General features: G+C 35.9%; 1 protein-coding gene across 3 annotated transcripts in view; it reads left to right on the forward strand.

Moving 5' to 3' along the window:
• Positions 1–20,120, forward strand: part of LOC127499793 (latent-transforming growth factor beta-binding protein 4) — a 79,801-nt gene that overhangs the window by 14,149 nt on the left and 45,532 nt on the right. For all 3 annotated transcript variants that reach the window (XM_051870393.1, XM_051870392.1, XM_051870395.1), the window contains exon 5: positions 9,515–9,721. In XM_051870393.1, the coding sequence (XP_051726353.1) occupies positions 9,515–9,721 (207 nt within the window). The remainder of the gene's footprint in view (positions 1–9,514; positions 9,722–20,120) is intronic.

The following is a 20,120-nucleotide window of genomic DNA, read 5'->3' on the forward strand; positions in this document are numbered from 1 at the left end:
GTCTCATTAGTTGACATTAGTTAAGCATTAACTATCATTAAAGGGGTCCTTGATTATAATTTGACTTTTTTAACTTTAGTTAGTGTGTAATGTTGCTGTGTGAGCATAAACAACATCTGCAAAGTTATGACGCTCAAAGTTCAATGCAAAGAGAGATATTTTCTTTTACAGAAATCACTTTTTAAGGACTACAACAAGGGGCTCATAGGGACTACAACAAGCTTCTTCCTGGGTTGGTGACATCACTAACCCCAAAATGTACATAAACCCCACCCCGAGAACACACAACAAAGGGAGCGAGGCCATGTTGGGCTGCTTTAGAGAAGAGGAAGAGTTGTTGTAGTAGAGTGTTGTTGACATGCCGTCATTTTACGTCGGACTGCTTCACAAACGAGGGTCAATTCAACGCTGGATTTGCACAAAAGATTAACATGACGGCACATGCTAGTCGATGAGTTGAATCAACTCCACAGCAACTACATAAATTTATCCACTAACCATTCAGAAACGTCCAGTTTCATTCTAAAAGTTGTAACTTCTTCCTGAGTCTCTCCATCAGTGTCGACTCCGGTTTGAACAATGTAAGGCTGAACACCGTTACTGACAATCCTCATTTTGGCTGCGTGAGATTCTCCAGCTTTGTTGTTGTTGAGCAACCGAAGCACGAGCTGTTAAAGCTCCGCCCTCTTCTGGAAAGGGGGCCGGGAGCAGCAGCTCATTTGCATTTAAAGGGACACACGCAAAAACGGCGGGATTTTTAAAATATCTTTTTAAAAATCCTTATGCATAATCTTTGTCCAGTAAATCACAAACAGTTGGAAAAGTCAAGGGGCTTCAGAATATTATTGTGAACTTCACATAGTCCAAAAGGTTGCGAACCTCTGTATGAAGGTTTATGAAGGTTTCTATGTCAACATGTTTACCTTTTCTTTGCAAGAAGCAGCACTGGCTTCAAAGCAGCAGGCCTGAGTATAGAGAATATCTTGTTTTAATAATTTGGCCTGCTTCCTAGTTTTAAAACTTTTGTGCCCCGATAAGGTTTATCTGCTTGTAGATTCGGGCTAGTTTGCATCGAGACAGTCCTCGATACGCCATTGTAGCATATTCCTGCCATTGTTTGGTTTGGCTCAGAGGTGACGGTGCAGTAATTACTCAGGAGATGGATGTGGTGTTTTGCTAATGGGAACCCCTGTGTCTCCATGACCTCAGAACATGCTGGAATGGCGTTCTGTGGCAGCGGATGGGAAGTGTGGGGAGGCTGACCTCTTTCTCTCTCACTCACAGACACACAGACACACAGACGTCTAATGTTGCTTATCTCTAGATTTATAGTCTTTAAGCCCTTGAATATCAAGCTGTAGCTGATAAGTAAAGCTCTAGGGAGATGAAACTTTGAATGGCATGTTACAGCAATTCCTCAGTCTGGGCCAGCACATTTTTGTTTCAGGTAATTCATGGAATTCACTTCAAATCAATCATAATTTTGTTATGAAGTAGGGTTGTTATCATTAACTAAAACCATATATATATATATATTACTTGAAATAAACATAAACATAAACTGAAATAAAATAAAATATAAGTAAAAAATCTTATTTACTGTTTTATTTCAGCTAGTTACCAAGGCAACATTTCTCTTTTTTTAGTTTAAGTTGATGTACTAAAATAGCTAAACTAAAAATATGTCTGTATAGTTTTATTATGTTTTAGTTTTAGTTTTAAAAAAACTAAATCTTAATAAAAACTGTATAGACACATTTATAATAAAAAAATAATAAAAAACAAAATTACTAAAAATATAACTAAAATTAAAATGAAAACAAAAAATATCAAAATAAATTCTAAATTAAATATTCAAATTATAATAGTATATCACTGATAAAAACTAAAACTATAAAACTACAACCATAAAATGTTTTAATTACTTGAAAAATAAACCTTAACTGAAATAAAATAATATCATTAAATATATATATATATATATATATATATATATATATATATATAGTTTACATTAAAGCACTAAAATAACTTAAAAAACATGTCTATTTTTATTAAGTTTTAAACATATTTATACACTTTTTGAAAAAATTATAAAAATTATAAAAACAACAAAATGACTAAAACTTTAACTAAAATCAATAATGAAAACATAAAATATAAAAAAATATTCACAAAATCTAATTCAAAATATTCACAAAAACTATAATAGTAGTCAATAGTAATGATAAAAAGTTTTAATTATATATAATACAATATAAACTTATTTTATTTCAGATACTTGCCAAGGCAACATTTCAAATTTTTAGTTTAAGTTGAAGCACTAAAATAATTAAAATTATATATTTAAAAACATGTATATATATATATATATATATATATTTTTTTTTTTTTTAATGTATTTATACAATTTATGAAAAAAATTAAATAAAAACAACAAAATGACTAAAACTTTGACTAAAATTAAAATGAAAATAGAAAATATAACAATAAAATCTCATTCAAAATATTGACAAAAACTATAATGATACTAAAATACCACCATTATGAAGAAGTTCCCTAACCCTAGCTGAAGAATATCTGAGCTGTGGATATTTCGGGTCTCCTGAGCTTGTCTATACAGTTTCTCTCTAGCTGAGTGTGGTTTTATGTAATGAAGTGTGCTCTGTAGCCCACAGATATTCCCAGAAGGCCCTTCCTAACACCAGTCCGGGCCTTTAAATCCAGAGCCAACACGTAAACAACCCTGGACGGCCCACATCACCTCAGGGCTTCCCTGTTCTCCCTCCTTCCAACAGCACGTTAACTTCAAACACTAATACACCTTCTCCAGACGCAATATTGTCAACGCTTATTGCCTGCTGAAGTGGAAAATACTCGAATGAGGGATGTCGTCTCACGTGGAAAAGACAAGAGTCGCTTCCAAATGCCAGATCTCTCGAAATCCAACACTTAATGCTGCTGTAAGGGCCGAATCCAAGTTTCCACGCTGAGAGAGTTTGTAATGCAGAGAGGGAGTGACAGAAGCTCAGCATTCCAGCGCTTGAGGAAACGTTTTTTTCATTAATGACCTATTTTTGTGATTATGAGGAAATGGTACACTTTATAAATATTTACAGCTGAATTCCCCTAGTGTCACGAGTCAATAAGATGAGAGCAGAATGCAACAATATAGCAGAATAGTTTGACCCTAAAACTCTTCATCAAGATTTTATTGTCCAGTTTGTTTTGCCAAATATGAATGCTTGTGTGAGAGATTGTTGATAGTGGATTTTGGTGAGCTTATGATTAATGCTGTATTTTCTCTTGTGTCTGTGCACTAATGTGACCTGAACTCCATTGTAGTCTTGAGTTTTCTTCACAATATTCCTCATTTAAATAATTAATACGCAGAATAAAGGGGCGGGGCCTGGTTGAGTTAGTTAGTAGTGTGTTGGCGGTTATGGTAAGGGGCGGGGCATTTCCCATCACAAGGCACTGCTCCAGACAACCAATCAGAGCACATTGTGCTTTTCAGAAGGAGGGGCTTCATAGAGACAGGAACTAAACAGAGCGTTACTGACAGACTGGAAAGAGAGGAGCTGCAACAATGGAGAATATGAGGAAAATAATCAACATTCAAGTATGAAAACCTGTTTAAGTAGAGCCTAAAAGCAACATCAAGAGTTTGTAAAATAATAATTGACACAGGATTACATGAATATTGTACACTTGAGTGTCCTGTTACTTTTTTAAACAAGCATTGTTTTGTTCGTTATGAGAATTGTTTGATAGGTCAGGTAAACTATCATGACCTATCAGTATCCCTCTCTGAAAGTAGGAATGAACTGATATTAAAATGACGTGAAACTCTTGTTGAGGGAGTATAGCTGATAATTATTCATATTATGGCTGATAACTACAGAGCCACGCACATGACATGCAGGAAAAAAGCTGTAGGCTAAATCATGCGCACATTTTTTTCTTGCATGTCATGTGTGGGGCTCTGTAGATAACAGATAAATGGACGATATTAAAATTACATGCTGTTGTATCTAAAAATAGAAGACTAAAAACTCAAATTTACCACATAAATAAATAAATGCATTTATTTATTGTAAAGATTATGTTTATATTTTTTATGTTTATTTCATTTAATTTCATTTTAGAAAAACTGCATTTTAAAGTTTTAAACTATATTTAGACTTATCTTAGATTTTGGTAATGGCCGCACACATTGAACAAATATAAATAAACAAACAAACAAACAAATAAAGTCTGTCTATATATTTTATGTTTATTTAATATTTAGTTGTTTAGACATGTCTTAGATTTTGGTAACAGGGTTGCAAATATCGAAATAAAGAAAATAAATAGCTCATAATGGTAATTTTGGCATCCTGAAGTTGACGTTTAACATTTGATGAAGGTTTAGCTCCTTCTGTCACTCATTATATATGTATATTTTTAAATCATTTTGTGCCCTATATTTACGAAAAGCGGCAGTAGGCCTGCATGTTTCTGAAGTGTGACTGATATTCAGTGTTGGGTGTAATGCATTACTAAGTGATTAATTACTGTATTTAAAGGATTAGTCCACTTTCAAATACACTTTTCCTGATAATTTACTCACCCCCATGTCATCCAAGATGACGAACATCTTGGATGACATGGGGGTGAGTAAATTATCAGGAAAAGTGTTCAGTCGAAAAGAAATGATGGTTTTTGACGAAAACATTCCAGGATTATTCTCCTTATAGTGGACTTCAATGACCTCCAAACGGTTGAAGGTCAAAATGTCAGTTTCAGTGCAGCTTCAAAGGGCTTTAAACGATACCAGAGGAAGAATAAGGGTCTTATCTAGCGAAACGATCAGTCATTTTCGGAAAGAATTGTAAATGTATATGCTTCATATAAACCAATTTTCGCCTTTTAAATGCTTCCGCCAAAATTTCCGTATTCTCCAAAAAGTTTATGCTGTATATCCGCCTACCCTATTCAACTTACGGAAAAAATGTAACTGGCGCTGCGTTTGTTCCGTAAATAGAATAGGGAAGGCGTAGGACATGCAGTGTAAACTTTTTGGAGAATACGGAAATGCGGTTTTGGCGGAAGCACTTAGAAGGCGAACATTTGTTTATATAAAGCATATACATTCACATTTTTTTCGAAAATGACCAATCGTTTCGCTAGATAAGACCATTATTCCTCGTCTGGTATCGTTTAAAGCCCTTTGAAGCTGCACTGAAACTGTAATTTTGACCTTCAACCGTTTGGAGGCCATTGTAGTCCACTATAAGGAGAAAAATCCTGGAATGTTTTCGTCAAAAACCTTCATTTCTTTTCGACTGAAGAAAGAAAGACATGAACATCTTGGATGACATGGGGGTGAGTAAATTATCAGGAAAAGTGTATTTAAAAGTGGACAAATCCTTTTAATTACTTTCCCTTGAAAAAGTAAAGTAATGGATTACTTTTAATTTTTCTGTGATTTAATTACAGCTACTTCTGATGTAATTGCATTAAATTTTATATAAAAAAAATAGTGGACTTACATCAAAATGTAACATCTAATGTTAAAATGTATGTTTATAATGTAACCTTCTCCTTTTAATTACTGTGGTCAGTTCAAGAATCATTTATGCAATTTTATATAATTTATTTGAAAGAATTAAAAGAGCAGTTTTATGTCTGTCCTTGTATTGTTCAACTGGATTTAGAAAGTAATTAGTTATAAGTGATGCAATACTTTTTAGTAATCTAATACACTGTTGAAGATGTAATTAGTAGCTAGTAATTAATTACTTTTTACATTTTAGTGTAACTTATCCAACACTGTAATGCACAAAGTCATTAGTTTTATTCCCAAGAAATGCACATATTTTAGTAAAGAACAGATGACAGAAAAAAGTAATAATAAATAGAGATTCATTATATTTTGTGTGTCTATTTATGATCCAGTGCCACATGATGACATCATTTACAACAATAAGGTTACAAATTTATTTTCCAAACAACATGAGAAACAGGACTGGTTGCCATGACAAAACATGTTTTACTGCCTCATTAATATGTAAAACACTGACATCATGACACAGTTGAACAGCTCCTCCCAAATGATTGATGGAGTCATTTTAAAGTGGATCAAGAAGGAAAAAATGACAGTAGCTGTTGTTTTCTTCCTATACGAGATAAATGTATATAGATGATTGTGTAAAACCCCTGGAAACTGTCATTGCAGAGCCACGGCAGGCGGTCAGTTTGGGTGAAATGATCCATAGATCATCCGTACTGAGGAGCGTGGGGTTAGATCCTCCCTACGGTAGCTTTACTAATTTACCGTCCCAGCAGGCCTTATTCCAGCAGCTGCGGATGTGTCAGTGCAGTGAGCGTACAGGTGTGGGGGAGAAATGTGTCCCTCCACCAAATCGCGTCTCCCCCTGAGGCTCCCACACAGAAAACAGGCCCATTTGTTCTAGATTCTGAAAGTGTGTCAAGTCAGGCTGAGTTACAGTCAGTTTCACCTCATTTCTGCCCATTTAACCCACTTTTGCTTCTTCCTAGAGGAAAATCTTACTGCTCTGATGTTGCTGTTTCATAGCTCCGTGGTGTTTCATTTAAAGAGGCCATATTATGCCCTTTTACAAAGTCTTGGTTTTGTTTTTTTGTGCTCTACTAGAACAGGTTTTCATGCTTGAATGTTGATTATTTTCCTCATATTCTCCATTGTTGCAGCTCCTCTCTTCCCAGTCTGTCAGTAATGCTCTGTTTAGTTCCTGTCTCTATGAAGCCCCTCCTTCTGAAAAGCACAATGTGCTCTGATTGGTCGGCTGGAGCAGTGTGTTGTAATTGGTGTTTGGGAAATGTCCCGCCCCTTACCATAACCGCCAGTTTCAACACACTACAAACTAACTCAACCAAGCCCCGCCCATTTATTCTGCATATGAATTATTGAAATGAGGAATATTGTGAAGAAAATTCAAGACTACAATGGAGGCGTTTCAGGGAGTTCAGAAACACATTAATGAAAAATGAACATGGAAAAAAAGTCCTCTTTAAATATCAACTTAAAGATATATGTTTTTCCTAAACTTTCTCAGGAGAAATAAAAAATAAAAGCAAATTAGTCAATAGTTATAAATGAATTTGGACAGAAGATAATTTCATCCTCATTTTGAGATCTCATACGTTTGATTGTAGAATTGGAGTCTTGGTAAATCTGAGCAAAGTTTGAGAGAATACTAGAGCCTAAATAAAGAACTGAAAAGCAGGATACTTCTGCAAAACAATTTCCTTTGCTCTCTCATTGCTGTCAGGGAGAAACAACTGAGATTTTATTCCCTACAGGTTTATTCATTTTTCCCTTTTTAAACACCGGATTAGGATAAAAAATATCATATGTGAAGATTGTAGCATCATCTTTTATGAGAACTGTTTGTTCTTTGCCTTGTAGAGTTGTTGAATTTGTGGTCAAATGCCTGTTTTAGATTAGGTTTATCATCAGTTTTAAATTAAAAATTCACACACAAAAAATAAAATTTGTTCTAACCCTCATGTCATTTCAAACCTGAATGACGTTTTTTTTCCCATGGAACACAAAAGGAATTTTTATTTGAAATCTTTAATTTTTTAAAATATATCTCGGCAGCTCTTTTACATATAATGAATTAATGAACTGTAATCTAACAATGAACAATGAAACATTGTGTTTTTAACTAACATTCGCAAAGCTTATTGCAGTAGTTAGTTCATGTTAACTAATGCCTTAACTAATGTTAAAGGGTTAGTTCACCCAAAAATGAAAATTCTGTCATTAATTACTCACCCTCATGTCGTTTCAAACCCATAAGACGTTCATCAAAACAAATGAAGATCTTTTTAATGAAATCTGAGGCCTCTCTGACCCCTCCATTGACAGCTACACAACTACCACTTTCAAGCCCCAGAAAGGTAGTAAAGACATCATTAAAGTACTCCATATGACTCCAGTGGTTTAAACTCAATTTTATGAAGTGATGTGAGTTGAAGTTTCAGCTCAAAATACCCCACAGGTCATTTATTATAGCTTGTCAAATTTTCCCCTATTTGGATGTGAGGAAAAACACTGCGTTTTTGTCTGTGTCCCTTTAAATGCAAATGAGCTGCTGCTCCCCGCCCCCTTTCCAGAAGAGGGCGGAGCTTTAACAGCTGATGGAGAGACTCAGGAAGAAGTTACAACTTTTAGAATGAAACTGGACGTTTCTGAATGGTTAGTGGATAAATTTATGTAGTTGCTGTGGAGTTGATTCAACTCATCCACAAGCATGTGTCGTCATGTTAATCCTTTGCAAATCCAGCGTTGAATTGACCCTCGTTTGTGAAGCAGTCCAGCGTAAAATGACGGCATGTCAACAACACTCTACTACAACAACTCTTCCTCTTCTCTAAAGCAGCCTAACATGGCCTCACCCCCTTTGTTGTGTGTTCTCGGGGGCGGGGTTTATGTAAATTTTAGGGTTAGTGATGTCACTAACCCGGGAAGAAGCTCTTTGTAGTCCCTACCAGCCGTTTGTTGTAGTCCTTAAAAAGCGATTTCTATAAAAGAAAATATCTCTCATTATATTAAACTTTGAGCGTCGTAACTTTGCAGATGTTTTTTATGCTTAAACAGCAACATTACACACTAACTAAAGTTAAAAAAGTCAAATCATAATCAACCACCCCTTAAAAATGAGGCTTCCTCATATTTACTATAATGACATATATGGATGATACTAAAATAACGCATTCAATTTCTGGAAAAGAGCAGCGTGATCATTCTTCAAAATGACTTCTTTTGTGTTCCACAGAAAAAGAAAAGTCATGAAGGTGACTAAATTATTCATTTTCTCTGAGCTATTCCTCAATGTCCAGAGCACACTGCAGGGGAACAGTGAAATCTTGCCAAATGACAGTGTTGAAAATGCAGAGTGAAAGAAAAATACACCCCTCCCTTCATCTACAAGCCCCCGGTACACACACACACACACGCACACACATTAAACGGTGCTGACCTCACCCCCGTGTGCGATGCCAGAGACGCAAAGTCTCTCTCTCTCCCCCACTAGTTTTCTCTCTTTCGCCGCCCACTTCAGTCTCTCCTGCTCATATGACAGAGAAAGTTCTGCTCATGTAGCGAGTGCATTGGGAAGCCTGTCAGTTTGTTTGTGAGCACAGGGCAGAACGAGAGCTAGATGGATCCGAGAGTTTGCTTGCAACAGCACCTTCAAACACCAGGACAGCTCTCGTCTCCTCAACAAACGGCTTTCTGAACACATACACAGCCACACATACACACACACACACACACACACAGGTGTGTTTGGCTGATATCTGGGTGAAAAGAGGAGCTGGTCATCTTTTTTGTGCACTAATTGGGATATTTGCAGGGAAAATCCAAGAAACAGACTTATCCTGTGTCATGTGTGTGTGATGCGCGTGTAAACAGGACTCGACATGCGTCCTCACAGGCTGACTTTGCTGCTCTGCTTTGGCTTTGCCCTCTGCCTCTGTCTAGCTGTCGCTCAGCCTTCTTCATCTGACCAGCGCTCCACATTCGTCCGCGGGGGTTCGGAGCGGATCAAAGTGCTCTTCACCCCCACCATCTGCAGGCTGCGCTGCACGCAGGGACACTGCACCAACTACTGTGAGCGCGGAAATGTCACCACTATCTACAACAGTGAGCAGGGAGGACAGACGCCGCCTGGATCCGGCTTCAGAGTGTGTGAGTACATGCACAAACACAGACACCGGCACTAGTGGCATCCTGCAAGATAACAAAAAAAAAACACTTTTAAAAAATTTGTTAGCCTAGTGGTGTAATTTCCGTTTAGTGTAAAAGGTTTCAAATCCTAATCTACTATATAATTTTCTTAAAATGTTTTTAAAAAATAAATAGCTCAATTAAATTAAATATATTTTCTTATAAATGTCTTTAAATTTTTTATTTATTTAAAAAGTTTTTTTTTTTTAATTAAATAGTAGGTTGGGATTTGAACCCTTGCATGCTAAATACACACACACACACACACAAACATATATATATATATATATATTGCTAAATTAATGATGATGATGATGATGGTAATAATAATACATTATTATTATTATTATTATTATTATTATTATTATTACACATTATTGTTGTATTTATTTATTTAAAAATATATAGTAGTTTGAACCCATCCATGCTATAATAATAATAATAATAATAATAATAATTTTAGATTAATACAATTATACATTTAATGTAATAATAATACATTATTATTATTATTACATTAAATTTATAAATGTATTCATCTAAAATTATTTATTTATTAAAAAATAATAATAAAAAACTATATAACAGTTTGGGATTTGAACCCATCCATGCTAAATTCATAATAATAATAATAATAATAATAATAATAATAATTTTAGATGAATATATTTTTCTACATTTAATGTAATAATAATGCATTATTATTATTATTATTATTATTATTACATTAAATTTATAAATGTATTCATCTAAAATTGATTGTTTATTAAAAAAAATAATAAAAAATGATATAGTAGTTCTTCCATGCTTCCATGCTAAATTAATAATAATAATAATAACGTTTCTTAGTGTTTTACATTTTTCAAAATTCTTTTAATTTCTTTTTTTTTAAACCTTTTTTTAATTTTAAAAAACCTAAACTTAAAACCTTTCCAGTGTGAATGATGAATGAGCATGATGCTTCTGCACACACGCACACACACACACACACACACACACACACACACACACACACACACACACACACACACACACACACTCACTCACTCTCACACGCTACATGTACATGCACAGACCCGCAGGTGTGTAAGAGATCCATCTGAAAGTATTTACAAGCGGTGTGTGTTTGTCTCGAGGCATCTGTTGTGTCTGGTGCTCTTCAGCAATGACAAACATGAGGGATGAGCTCCTCACTGGACATTTGCACCTCCTGTCAGAGAGTTTCATCTGCACTGAGAGATGGAGAGCATGACCAGAGCGTTTGAGAAGCTTGTCAAATAATGTCTCTTCAGTCACTGTCTTTTTCTCTCTGTTTGTGGCTGTTTGTTTTTCTCTGTTCTCCTATATGTAGCTGTACAGTGGGGTCCAAAAGTCTGAGATCACATTGTTCATAAAACTATTTAAGATTCTCTACTATTTCTAGGTCACTAATCAAATACGATTTTTTTTTTTTTTCGTTCGTTACATAAAAAACTTGCGTTGTGAATCCCAACTTGTATTCTGAGTCACCGTACCATGGTGCGTTTATGTAAGGCTTGTACACTCCTCTTGACTTCAGTTTCCACTCGGGACCTGTTTCCTATTCGGCTCTTGCTTCTTGTCCAAGAGAAAATCGGCTCCAACAATCCAGTAACATTGTGACCTATTTATACAAGTGCTGCCTGTAATCTCCATCAAGAGAAACTCATTATGAACTTATCACACACCAAAGCTTCCTCTGATAAATTTTATACAGGGAAAGATCATTTGTGTTTTAGTCCGGTAAACACGCTCCTTACATAAAAGGAGGAGATGATTTATATGCGTTCTCCAGCATGCAAATGCGCCCAGCTAAAGCTCTTTGGCGATAAACGGGCATAAACACACATGCCGTGTTTTTGGCATCGAAGGAATGGCGTTGGCTTCCAGTTCTGATAAATATGCAACTCATTTATCAGTCTTCTAAACCTCCGCCCATGCTGTCAAAGCGTCTTTTTAGTTGAGCGAATGGATTGTGGAGGTTAGGTCTTTTTCAGTGACTTCACGGTCAGTCTGGCATCAGGCACGAGGCCAGAGCGCTGGTTGTAATTTTGCTTTTTGAGTCATTTGACAGCTGAATTACGACAACGAGAATGATTCGAATCGTTCACAGTAGTGATTGTAAACGCATAGTGAAAGTTTGACTGCTGTGGGGGAGCTGAAAAAACCAGGGAGATGTTTCCAGCGCGCCAACGCGATCCAGAGCTCTATATAACTATTTATATAAACACATTACACATTTGTCTCCACTATTCTGTAGCTCCTAGTCACTTTCTGTGGATCCATGTGGGATTTTTAGTCATGTTTCTTCTGGATTGTGCTTCCTTTGGCCTGGAAGCGTTTTATCTTCACCAAATTGATGTCATGTGGTAGAGATATCAGAGCTCAAAACTGTGACTAAAATGGTCACAAACACACACGTACAAAAAATGTGACAATAATTGAAAATCCCAACATAGGCTCACTGAAAAAAACATGCCTCTACCTACATTTTTCAAAACCCCAAAAGCATACCTACATATTCAATGCAGCTGAAATGACAACTAGAGTAAAACACCAACAACTTAAGTTCCTTTTCACACAAATTATGATTAAAGTGACAGATTATCCATTAATAAATAATTATTTTCGTGTGTTTCCTTGCACAATACTATGCTATGACCTTAAAACACTTTTACCGTAGAGTATGATTTGTAAACACATGCATTTTGACGTTTGCATCACATCACCAGCTCCATATGTTCAGCTTTTCTGATGTAGTAAACTTGCTTGGTCGCTCACCTGGTACACTTGTGATGTGAAGTGCTCGGGTACGAGTCACGATAAAAGAGCTCAAAGACTTGTAGAAGCAAGATAAAATGGCATGGTTGATTCAGCAAATGCAAAGTTCTGTCATGAAACTCTAGATGGAGCAGGCTGATAGGTCTTTAACTCAATCTGCTTGCAGTCACATTATTCTCTAAAGGGCACAGCTAATTGGTTCCTGCTGTATCAGTAGCCAATGAGCTCGCTGCTTAACCTCCAAATACAGCAGTGGCAGCGCACTTTCAGAAACCCCCCACCTTCCCCAGCTCCACCTGTATAGATCTGCTACGGGTAATTAATATATGCTATATTGTATAGCAGCAGCATGTCTTACTTGCTCACAGCAGGGTGTTGTGTATGTATTGGCAGTAGCAAGTCCCATACTTGCTCTACAGCTGCAACAATAACAACAACAGCAGCAATAACCAACAGCAGCAGCAGTAATAACAGCAGCAGAAGCAGTGATAACAGTAGCAGAAGCAGTGATAACAGCAGCAGAAGCAGTGATAACAGCAGCAGCAATAACCAACAGCAACAGCAGCATTAACCAACAGCAGCAGCAACAGCAGCAAAAGCAATAACCAACAGCAGCAACAGAAGCAATAACCAACAGCAGCAGCAGCAATAACCAACAGCAATAACAGCAGCAGCAATAACTAACAGCAGCAGCAGCAGCAGCAGCAATAACAGCAGCAGCAATAACTAACAGCAGCAGTAGCAGCAGCAATAACAGCAGCAATATCAGCAATAGCAATAACAGCAGCAGCAATAACAGCAGCAACAATAGCAGCAGCAGCACCAATAACAGCAGCAACAATAGCAGCAGCAACAGCAATAGCAGCATCAGCAGCAGCAATAAACAACAGCAGCAGCAACAATAACAGCAGCACCAATAGCAGCAGCAATAAACAACAGCAGCAGCAGCAATAACAGAAGCAGCAACAATAACAGCAGCACCAATAGCAGCAGCAACAGCAATAGCAGCAGCAATAAACAGCAGCAGCAGCAATATCAGCAATAGCAATAACAGCAGCAGCAGCAATAACAGCAGCAAAAGCAATAACCAACAGCAGCAACAACAGCAATAACCAGCAGCAACAGCAGCCAATAACCAACAGCAGCAGCAGCAATAACCAACAGCAATAACAGCAGCAACAGCAGCCAATAACCTACAGCAGCAGCAATAACCAACAACAATAACAGCAGCAGCAGCAATAACAGCAGCAACAATAACAGCAGCAGCAGCAATAACAGCAGCAGCAGCGCCAATAGCAGCAGCAACAGCAATAGCAGCAGCAATAAACAATAGCAGCAGCAATAACAGCAGCAATAACAACAGCAGCAGCAATAACAGCAGCAATAACAGCAGCAGCAGCAATAACAACAGCAGCAGCAGTGTAGCAGATCTATTCCTCCAAGACCAAATATATCAACATTGTCATGCCCATTACATGCCAAACACTCCGAAAGTTGTCATGACAGAAATGCATTTTTATCTCACATTTGCTTTTGTTAACACTATCGGTTTAGTTCAGTGTAGGTGGTATGGTATTTTCAAACGCGATATAGCATTAACCTTTTAGCGCTGCTCACCGGACATTCCATTTCCGAACTACCGCAATGCGTAACAATGAACTTCATAAAATGTTGCCAGATTCAAATTGCAAAATCATCAGTTGTCAGAACTCGTGCACAAACAACAAACACCGTGAGCCGTAAAGTTTGATTTACAAATAAATGACTGATTTTGGTGATGTCCAATTCGAAATGAACCGGGAACATTTATGGTGTAGGTTTGTGATAAAAAAAATAAATAATAAAATAAAATATGTTTTTAGCAAAAATATATTTTTGATTATGGTGTACCATAGTAAGGTCTAAAAGTTAGAAATATGGTTAAAATTGTGTGGTTTTTATACATTATAGCACTTAGCCAGGATTATTGCAGGTACTGAATCAATTTAAAACAAATGTATTTTTTAAAGTGTCTCTATTATGTGTTTTCAGATATTGCCTTTCAATCACAACAGACTGGGCCATCTGACCAATAAGGAACCTTTAAAATAGCATAATAGGGGCACTTTAATACATCTAGGGAAAAAACTAATCATAGTCTCTATATTAAAATATGCCTTCATCGCAGTACAAGTGAACTGAAGCACTTCTGAACAACTGAGAAGTCATCTGAATCTTAAATATTTATTTATTTGTTTTAGTCTGGATACCTGGATTTTGGAATGAAGATGAGTTAATGTATGGATGAATACAGATGGACTGAGCATCTGTATCCGATCTGAGGCACGTGTATGTAGAGCTGGTTATAAGTCTCCTCCAATAGCAGGCTGTGGGTTTTGGATGAACAGAGAGGCGAACACGTGGTGCCAAATAAAAGCTTGCAATCCTTCATCCGCTTTAGCTGAAATCAGTGGAGAAAGGGTGAAACGTGCTTCCTGTCGGAACAAAAAATCAAGCAGCCATTTCTTCTCACTCCGTACATATACAGTATGTGTGCCATATCTCTGAGGGTTAATTATTTTACCTGCAGTGGACCTCAGGGGCCCTGAAACATCTGGACGATGGCAGAGAGCCAGAGACTGTCAGGGGCGTTCACAACATGTGTGTGTAAGTGTGTGCATTTACTGTACATATGTGTGGATGTTTCTTAAAAGATTCAGCTTTTGGTTCATGTGTTGTCCTAGTTGTTACAATATGGAAAAATTCTTCCATGCAATCACGCTTTGACATTAGTGGAAGTATATTCATGTGTTAATGGATTACAGAGAGATTTGTAATACTGAAGAGCAAACTTTTGAACCCTGGTATATTAACTTTATATGCTTTTACCATAACTTTTGCAGGACGCCACAAAGGCACGGAAACACTAAAGCAGGTTTTCAAAATAGGGGGTGCTGTGGGGTCAGTGGAAAATTTATGATCTTTAATATTGTCGTACTACCTTTAATTTATGCAGTTTTTTAAGATCATTATTGCGTTAATTTTTTACTATAATGCATAGTAATAATAATATGATATATTTTAGTAAAAATCTTTACTGAAAATATTTTTTAATTATATATATATATATATATATATATATATATATATATATAACATTGATAATAATAAGAAATAATATATACCTAAAATATATATACCTAAGAGAAACAAAGGAGACATTTTCAATTGCATTCACATTTATTTGTGTAGTGCTTTTCACAATAAATAGTAGCTTTCTAAAATCTGTAAAATGATTGTGTTAAAAATTAAAGTTTTTTTTTTTTTTTTAAGTTTTAATGTTGAAAATGTCTCTCTTGTTTCTCCTAGGTGTATAGCACTAATATATATATATATATATATATATATATATATATTGTCCATCAGCATGTTTCAGATGGTGACACATTATCCCCATTGAAATGAATTGATTTGCAGCTTTCTCTAGTCTAGCCCAGAGCACAGCACACTGAGAGGATGTTTTAACTTCATGTGTCTTTAATTTACCTCAAAATAGCTCTGCCTTTTCCCCCTTGACTCGAGTGTTAATGCAGTCAGCCTTGAAGTTCATATGCCCAAAATGTGTGTGTATCTGCATTGATACAAACCTCTCTTGACGCTCTGTTTTATTAAAGCATTTGTATGTCTAATTTGAGACGTTTTAAACACAACCTTAAACTGGTCTATCTATGTCTAACGGGATCTCCTTTCTTCATTTAAGCTGAAGATGGCAGATTCTCTGAATGAAACTCTGAAGTGCAAATGAAAGCATAACCCACCTTAACTCAGCTTGGACCCTTTCCAATGATAATGGCTTTTTCCTCCATTCATGTCCTGTCAAGAGTTGTATCATTTTGTTGTTTCAGTCAAGCAGCGTATTCCTGGCCTTTCTTCATTTCGAAAGAATTTTATTTACATATTTCCTCCCCCTCACTGGAAGTGTAGATTTGGCTTCCTGTTATCTGGATGGAGCCAATATTTATCCGAACCTTCAATAGTTTCAAAACAACAGAATATCTGTGGTCCAGAAATGAAGGTGGAAAGCTAGAAAATGAGAAGGTACTGGAGATTTCCAGCTTTAATTTAATGAAGTGCAAGGGTGTTGCCCATTGTTTGTGTTTACACGGATGAGCTGAAGAACAAGCTTTCATCCTGGTTCAAAACGCTCCACAGCTCATTCATTTCCAAACCTACAAACCTCTGCCACATCATCTCTAAACAACGCCCAGTCTCACACACCCCTCACTTTCTCATTTACACCCATAGCAGTCTGTGTTAGAATACAGTTTAATATGTATAAAATACAATGTAATGGTTAGTATACTGCTCATGAGATCATCTCCATAATTATATAAGACACAAATTCATATTGACATACAAGCTCCACCTACCATTCAGGGCTTAACATTAACTTTTCTGCTCACCAGCCACTGTGGCTAGTGGTTTTCCAAAGTTACTAGCCACTCAGTATTTTCGCTGGCCACAATTTTGACAGTGATATCATGAGGGAAAACTGCCAGATAGATTTTATAGATATAAATATTTTTAATATTATCTCAAAATATGGCAGCAGGTATATTAGGCTGCTGTCACTTTAAGACCTGATGCAAGGATCCATTATACAGTTACACATGCGTTTTCTTTCTCAACTGTTTGCTTTCACTTAAAACATAACTGACTGTGTTTACGTGAATACTCGTCAAGACCGGCATTTGACATTTTGTGTGTGTATTTGACTGTTTAAGCGCAATAAGCAGCGAAAAAGAACTCAATTTAGTACTGAGAGGTGGACTTATGTGCACACACTTTGGCTGTGAGCATAAAATCTGCGGGAATGAGTCAAATTATGTGCAATACGTGCAATCCAACGCCGAAATTCAAGCCCTGTAACACCAACAATATTCATCCGGAGCAAATGAAACGAGTGAGGGGAGGAGGGTTTGTGTGCCGACTCGCTGTCGGAGAGATGAGAGAGAGAGAAAGAGTAGCTGGTATTGTGCGTCTATTCTGTGGAAAATGAGTATTGGAAGTGTTTCAGATATTTCATTGTCAATATGCATCGATATCTTAGACAACACTATATATATTATAAATAAAATTCAACCCACCAAAGTGGCTAGTAGTGACTGTGTTACACACCACTGCTGAAATTCACCCGCATTTGGTGGGTTGATGGGTGTTAATGTCAAGTCTTGCTCCCATTTATGATTCGCATACTTATTTGTCTATGTATGTAAATCATGTTTGATTTATCTTTTGATTTTTATCTATTTTCTGGCAATTATATAATATGACCACAAAAGGGTTTTAAAGTGATGTGCCTACGAATCAGTGCTGACCCGTCACAGAACCCTGCCGTAAAAATGATGGATACATGTGGACTTTGGATGCTGTTCAGCTTCTGCTAAACCCTGGCTAATAGACGTGTGTGTGTGTGTGTGTGTATGTGTGTGTGTGTGTGTGTGTCTAAGAAACGAAAGGTAAATCTCATCTAACTGAATATAATTGGTTGGGTGACCTCAGCGTCCCAAAAGTCCCAAAATTAAACTGCACAGATTTCTCACATCACACACACATAAACTCTTGTCACCGACAGCTGGGAGGAAATGGGTCAGCCAACGACGGCAGATCTCAACCGTCTCCTTGCTGTTTGTGTGTGTTTACTCTAAAGAAATCAAGATAATATATTGTTTGTCATCTTCGCAGTGAGCTTCATTCCCCTTCATTCCAAACAGTGTGTTGTTTTTCATGCATTATTTTAGTTAACTACTAAAAGAACTAAAGGAAAGTAACATGTTTCATAATGGCGCCTGTTCCATGTGTCTGGTATATTAGATAAGATTCCTCAGCAGAAATAGATTCTGCTCTTATTTAAGGTCAAAATGAAATGATGTGGATTGCAATTGTAAATAAGAGCAGACTATTTACATCAATAATCTGACATACATTTGGATCTGAAAAATCTGAGAGTAGTTGTGAAAATGTTTTGTTTTTAAAAGTAATTTTTATAATCATCATTTATAATCATACAAAATATATTAGTGATAAACAGGGTTGGGGAGTAACGAAATACATGTAACTTAGTTACGTATTTAAAATACAAAATTTGAATAGCTGTATTTCATTACAGTTACATTTTAAATGGGTGGTAATCAAATTACAGTTACATTTGAAAAGTGTTTTAGATTACCAAAGTGATTACTTTGAATTTCATTTAAACATTAATGTAAACTGTGACGGGTAATTAATGTAAAAAGCAATTGGTGATTCCCCTTGCAGAATATGCAACATTTCAATAATTTTAACAAAATAAGAGGGATCATAAAAATTGCAAGTTATTTTTATTTAGTACTGTCCTGAATAAGATATTTCACATAAAATATGTTTACATATATTCCACAAGACAAAATGACTGAATTTATAAAAATTGCCCAATTCAAAAAATGTATATACCCTTGAATCTGAACTGTCCTGTCATTACCTAATAATCCACGACTGTTTTCATGTTTTGCAATAGTTGTTTGTGAGTCCCTTGTAACTGTAAAAAATGGTAATTGCAACTTTTTATCTCACAATTCTGACTTTTTTCCTTTCAATTGCGAGTTTGCATCTTACAGTTCTGAACTTTTTTCTCAGAATTGCGAGATTTAAACTCAGTTGCGTTTTATAAAGTCAGAATTCGGAGATATAAACTCGTAAATGCAAGTTATAAGTCAGAATTGCATGATTAAAAACTTGCAATTCAGACTTTTTTCTCGCAGTTGCGAGAAATCTCACAATTCTGACTTCTATTCTTGGAATTCAGACTTTTTTTCTGGGAAATTGTGAGTTTATATCTCAGAATTCTGACTTAATATCTCGCAATTGCAACTTCATATCATGCAATTCTGAGAAAAAAAGTCAGAATTGTGAGAAAAACTTTCTTTTTTGTGTGTGTTACATACTTATTAGTATTCCAAAGTATTCTAAAGTATTTAGATTAAGTTACAAATCTTGGGTAATCTAATGAAATACGTTACAAATTACTTTTTAAAGCATGTATTTTGTAATCTGGTGAAATACATTTTAAAAGTAACCTACCCAGCCCTGGTGATAAATTGTATTTAAAATGAATATGCCTTTGAATTTCTTTGTATTTACTATCCAGCATGATTTAAGCAAGCAAGAACATTTGGCCTTTTATACAAAGAGTTAACATGGTCAGCGTCACAAATCTCCTCATTAGATTAGTGACTTAGAAATTCATTTTACGCCATTTGTTTTACATTTTTTAGATTCCAAAAACCTTTTCTTTTTTTTCCCAGGATTAAATTCCCAGATTTTCAATGTGGTCACAGGACACCAGTGTATTTATAATAATAAAAATATGTAGTACAGGCTTTGATTTTATCAGGAATTGCTTGGATCGTGAAAACTATTTTTCATGACGTTATTGGAGTGGAAGGGTCGGAAAATAATAATAATGTGATTTGATATGATGTTGAATAACAGATATGTTTGTTCTGTCTCATTCTGTCTGTCTTAGAGGCTTGTTTTCTTTCGT

This window comes from Ctenopharyngodon idella, chromosome 18 (genome assembly GCF_019924925.1).
Source record: "Ctenopharyngodon idella isolate HZGC_01 chromosome 18, HZGC01, whole genome shotgun sequence".
NCBI lineage: Eukaryota > Metazoa > Chordata > Actinopteri > Cypriniformes > Xenocyprididae > Ctenopharyngodon > Ctenopharyngodon idella.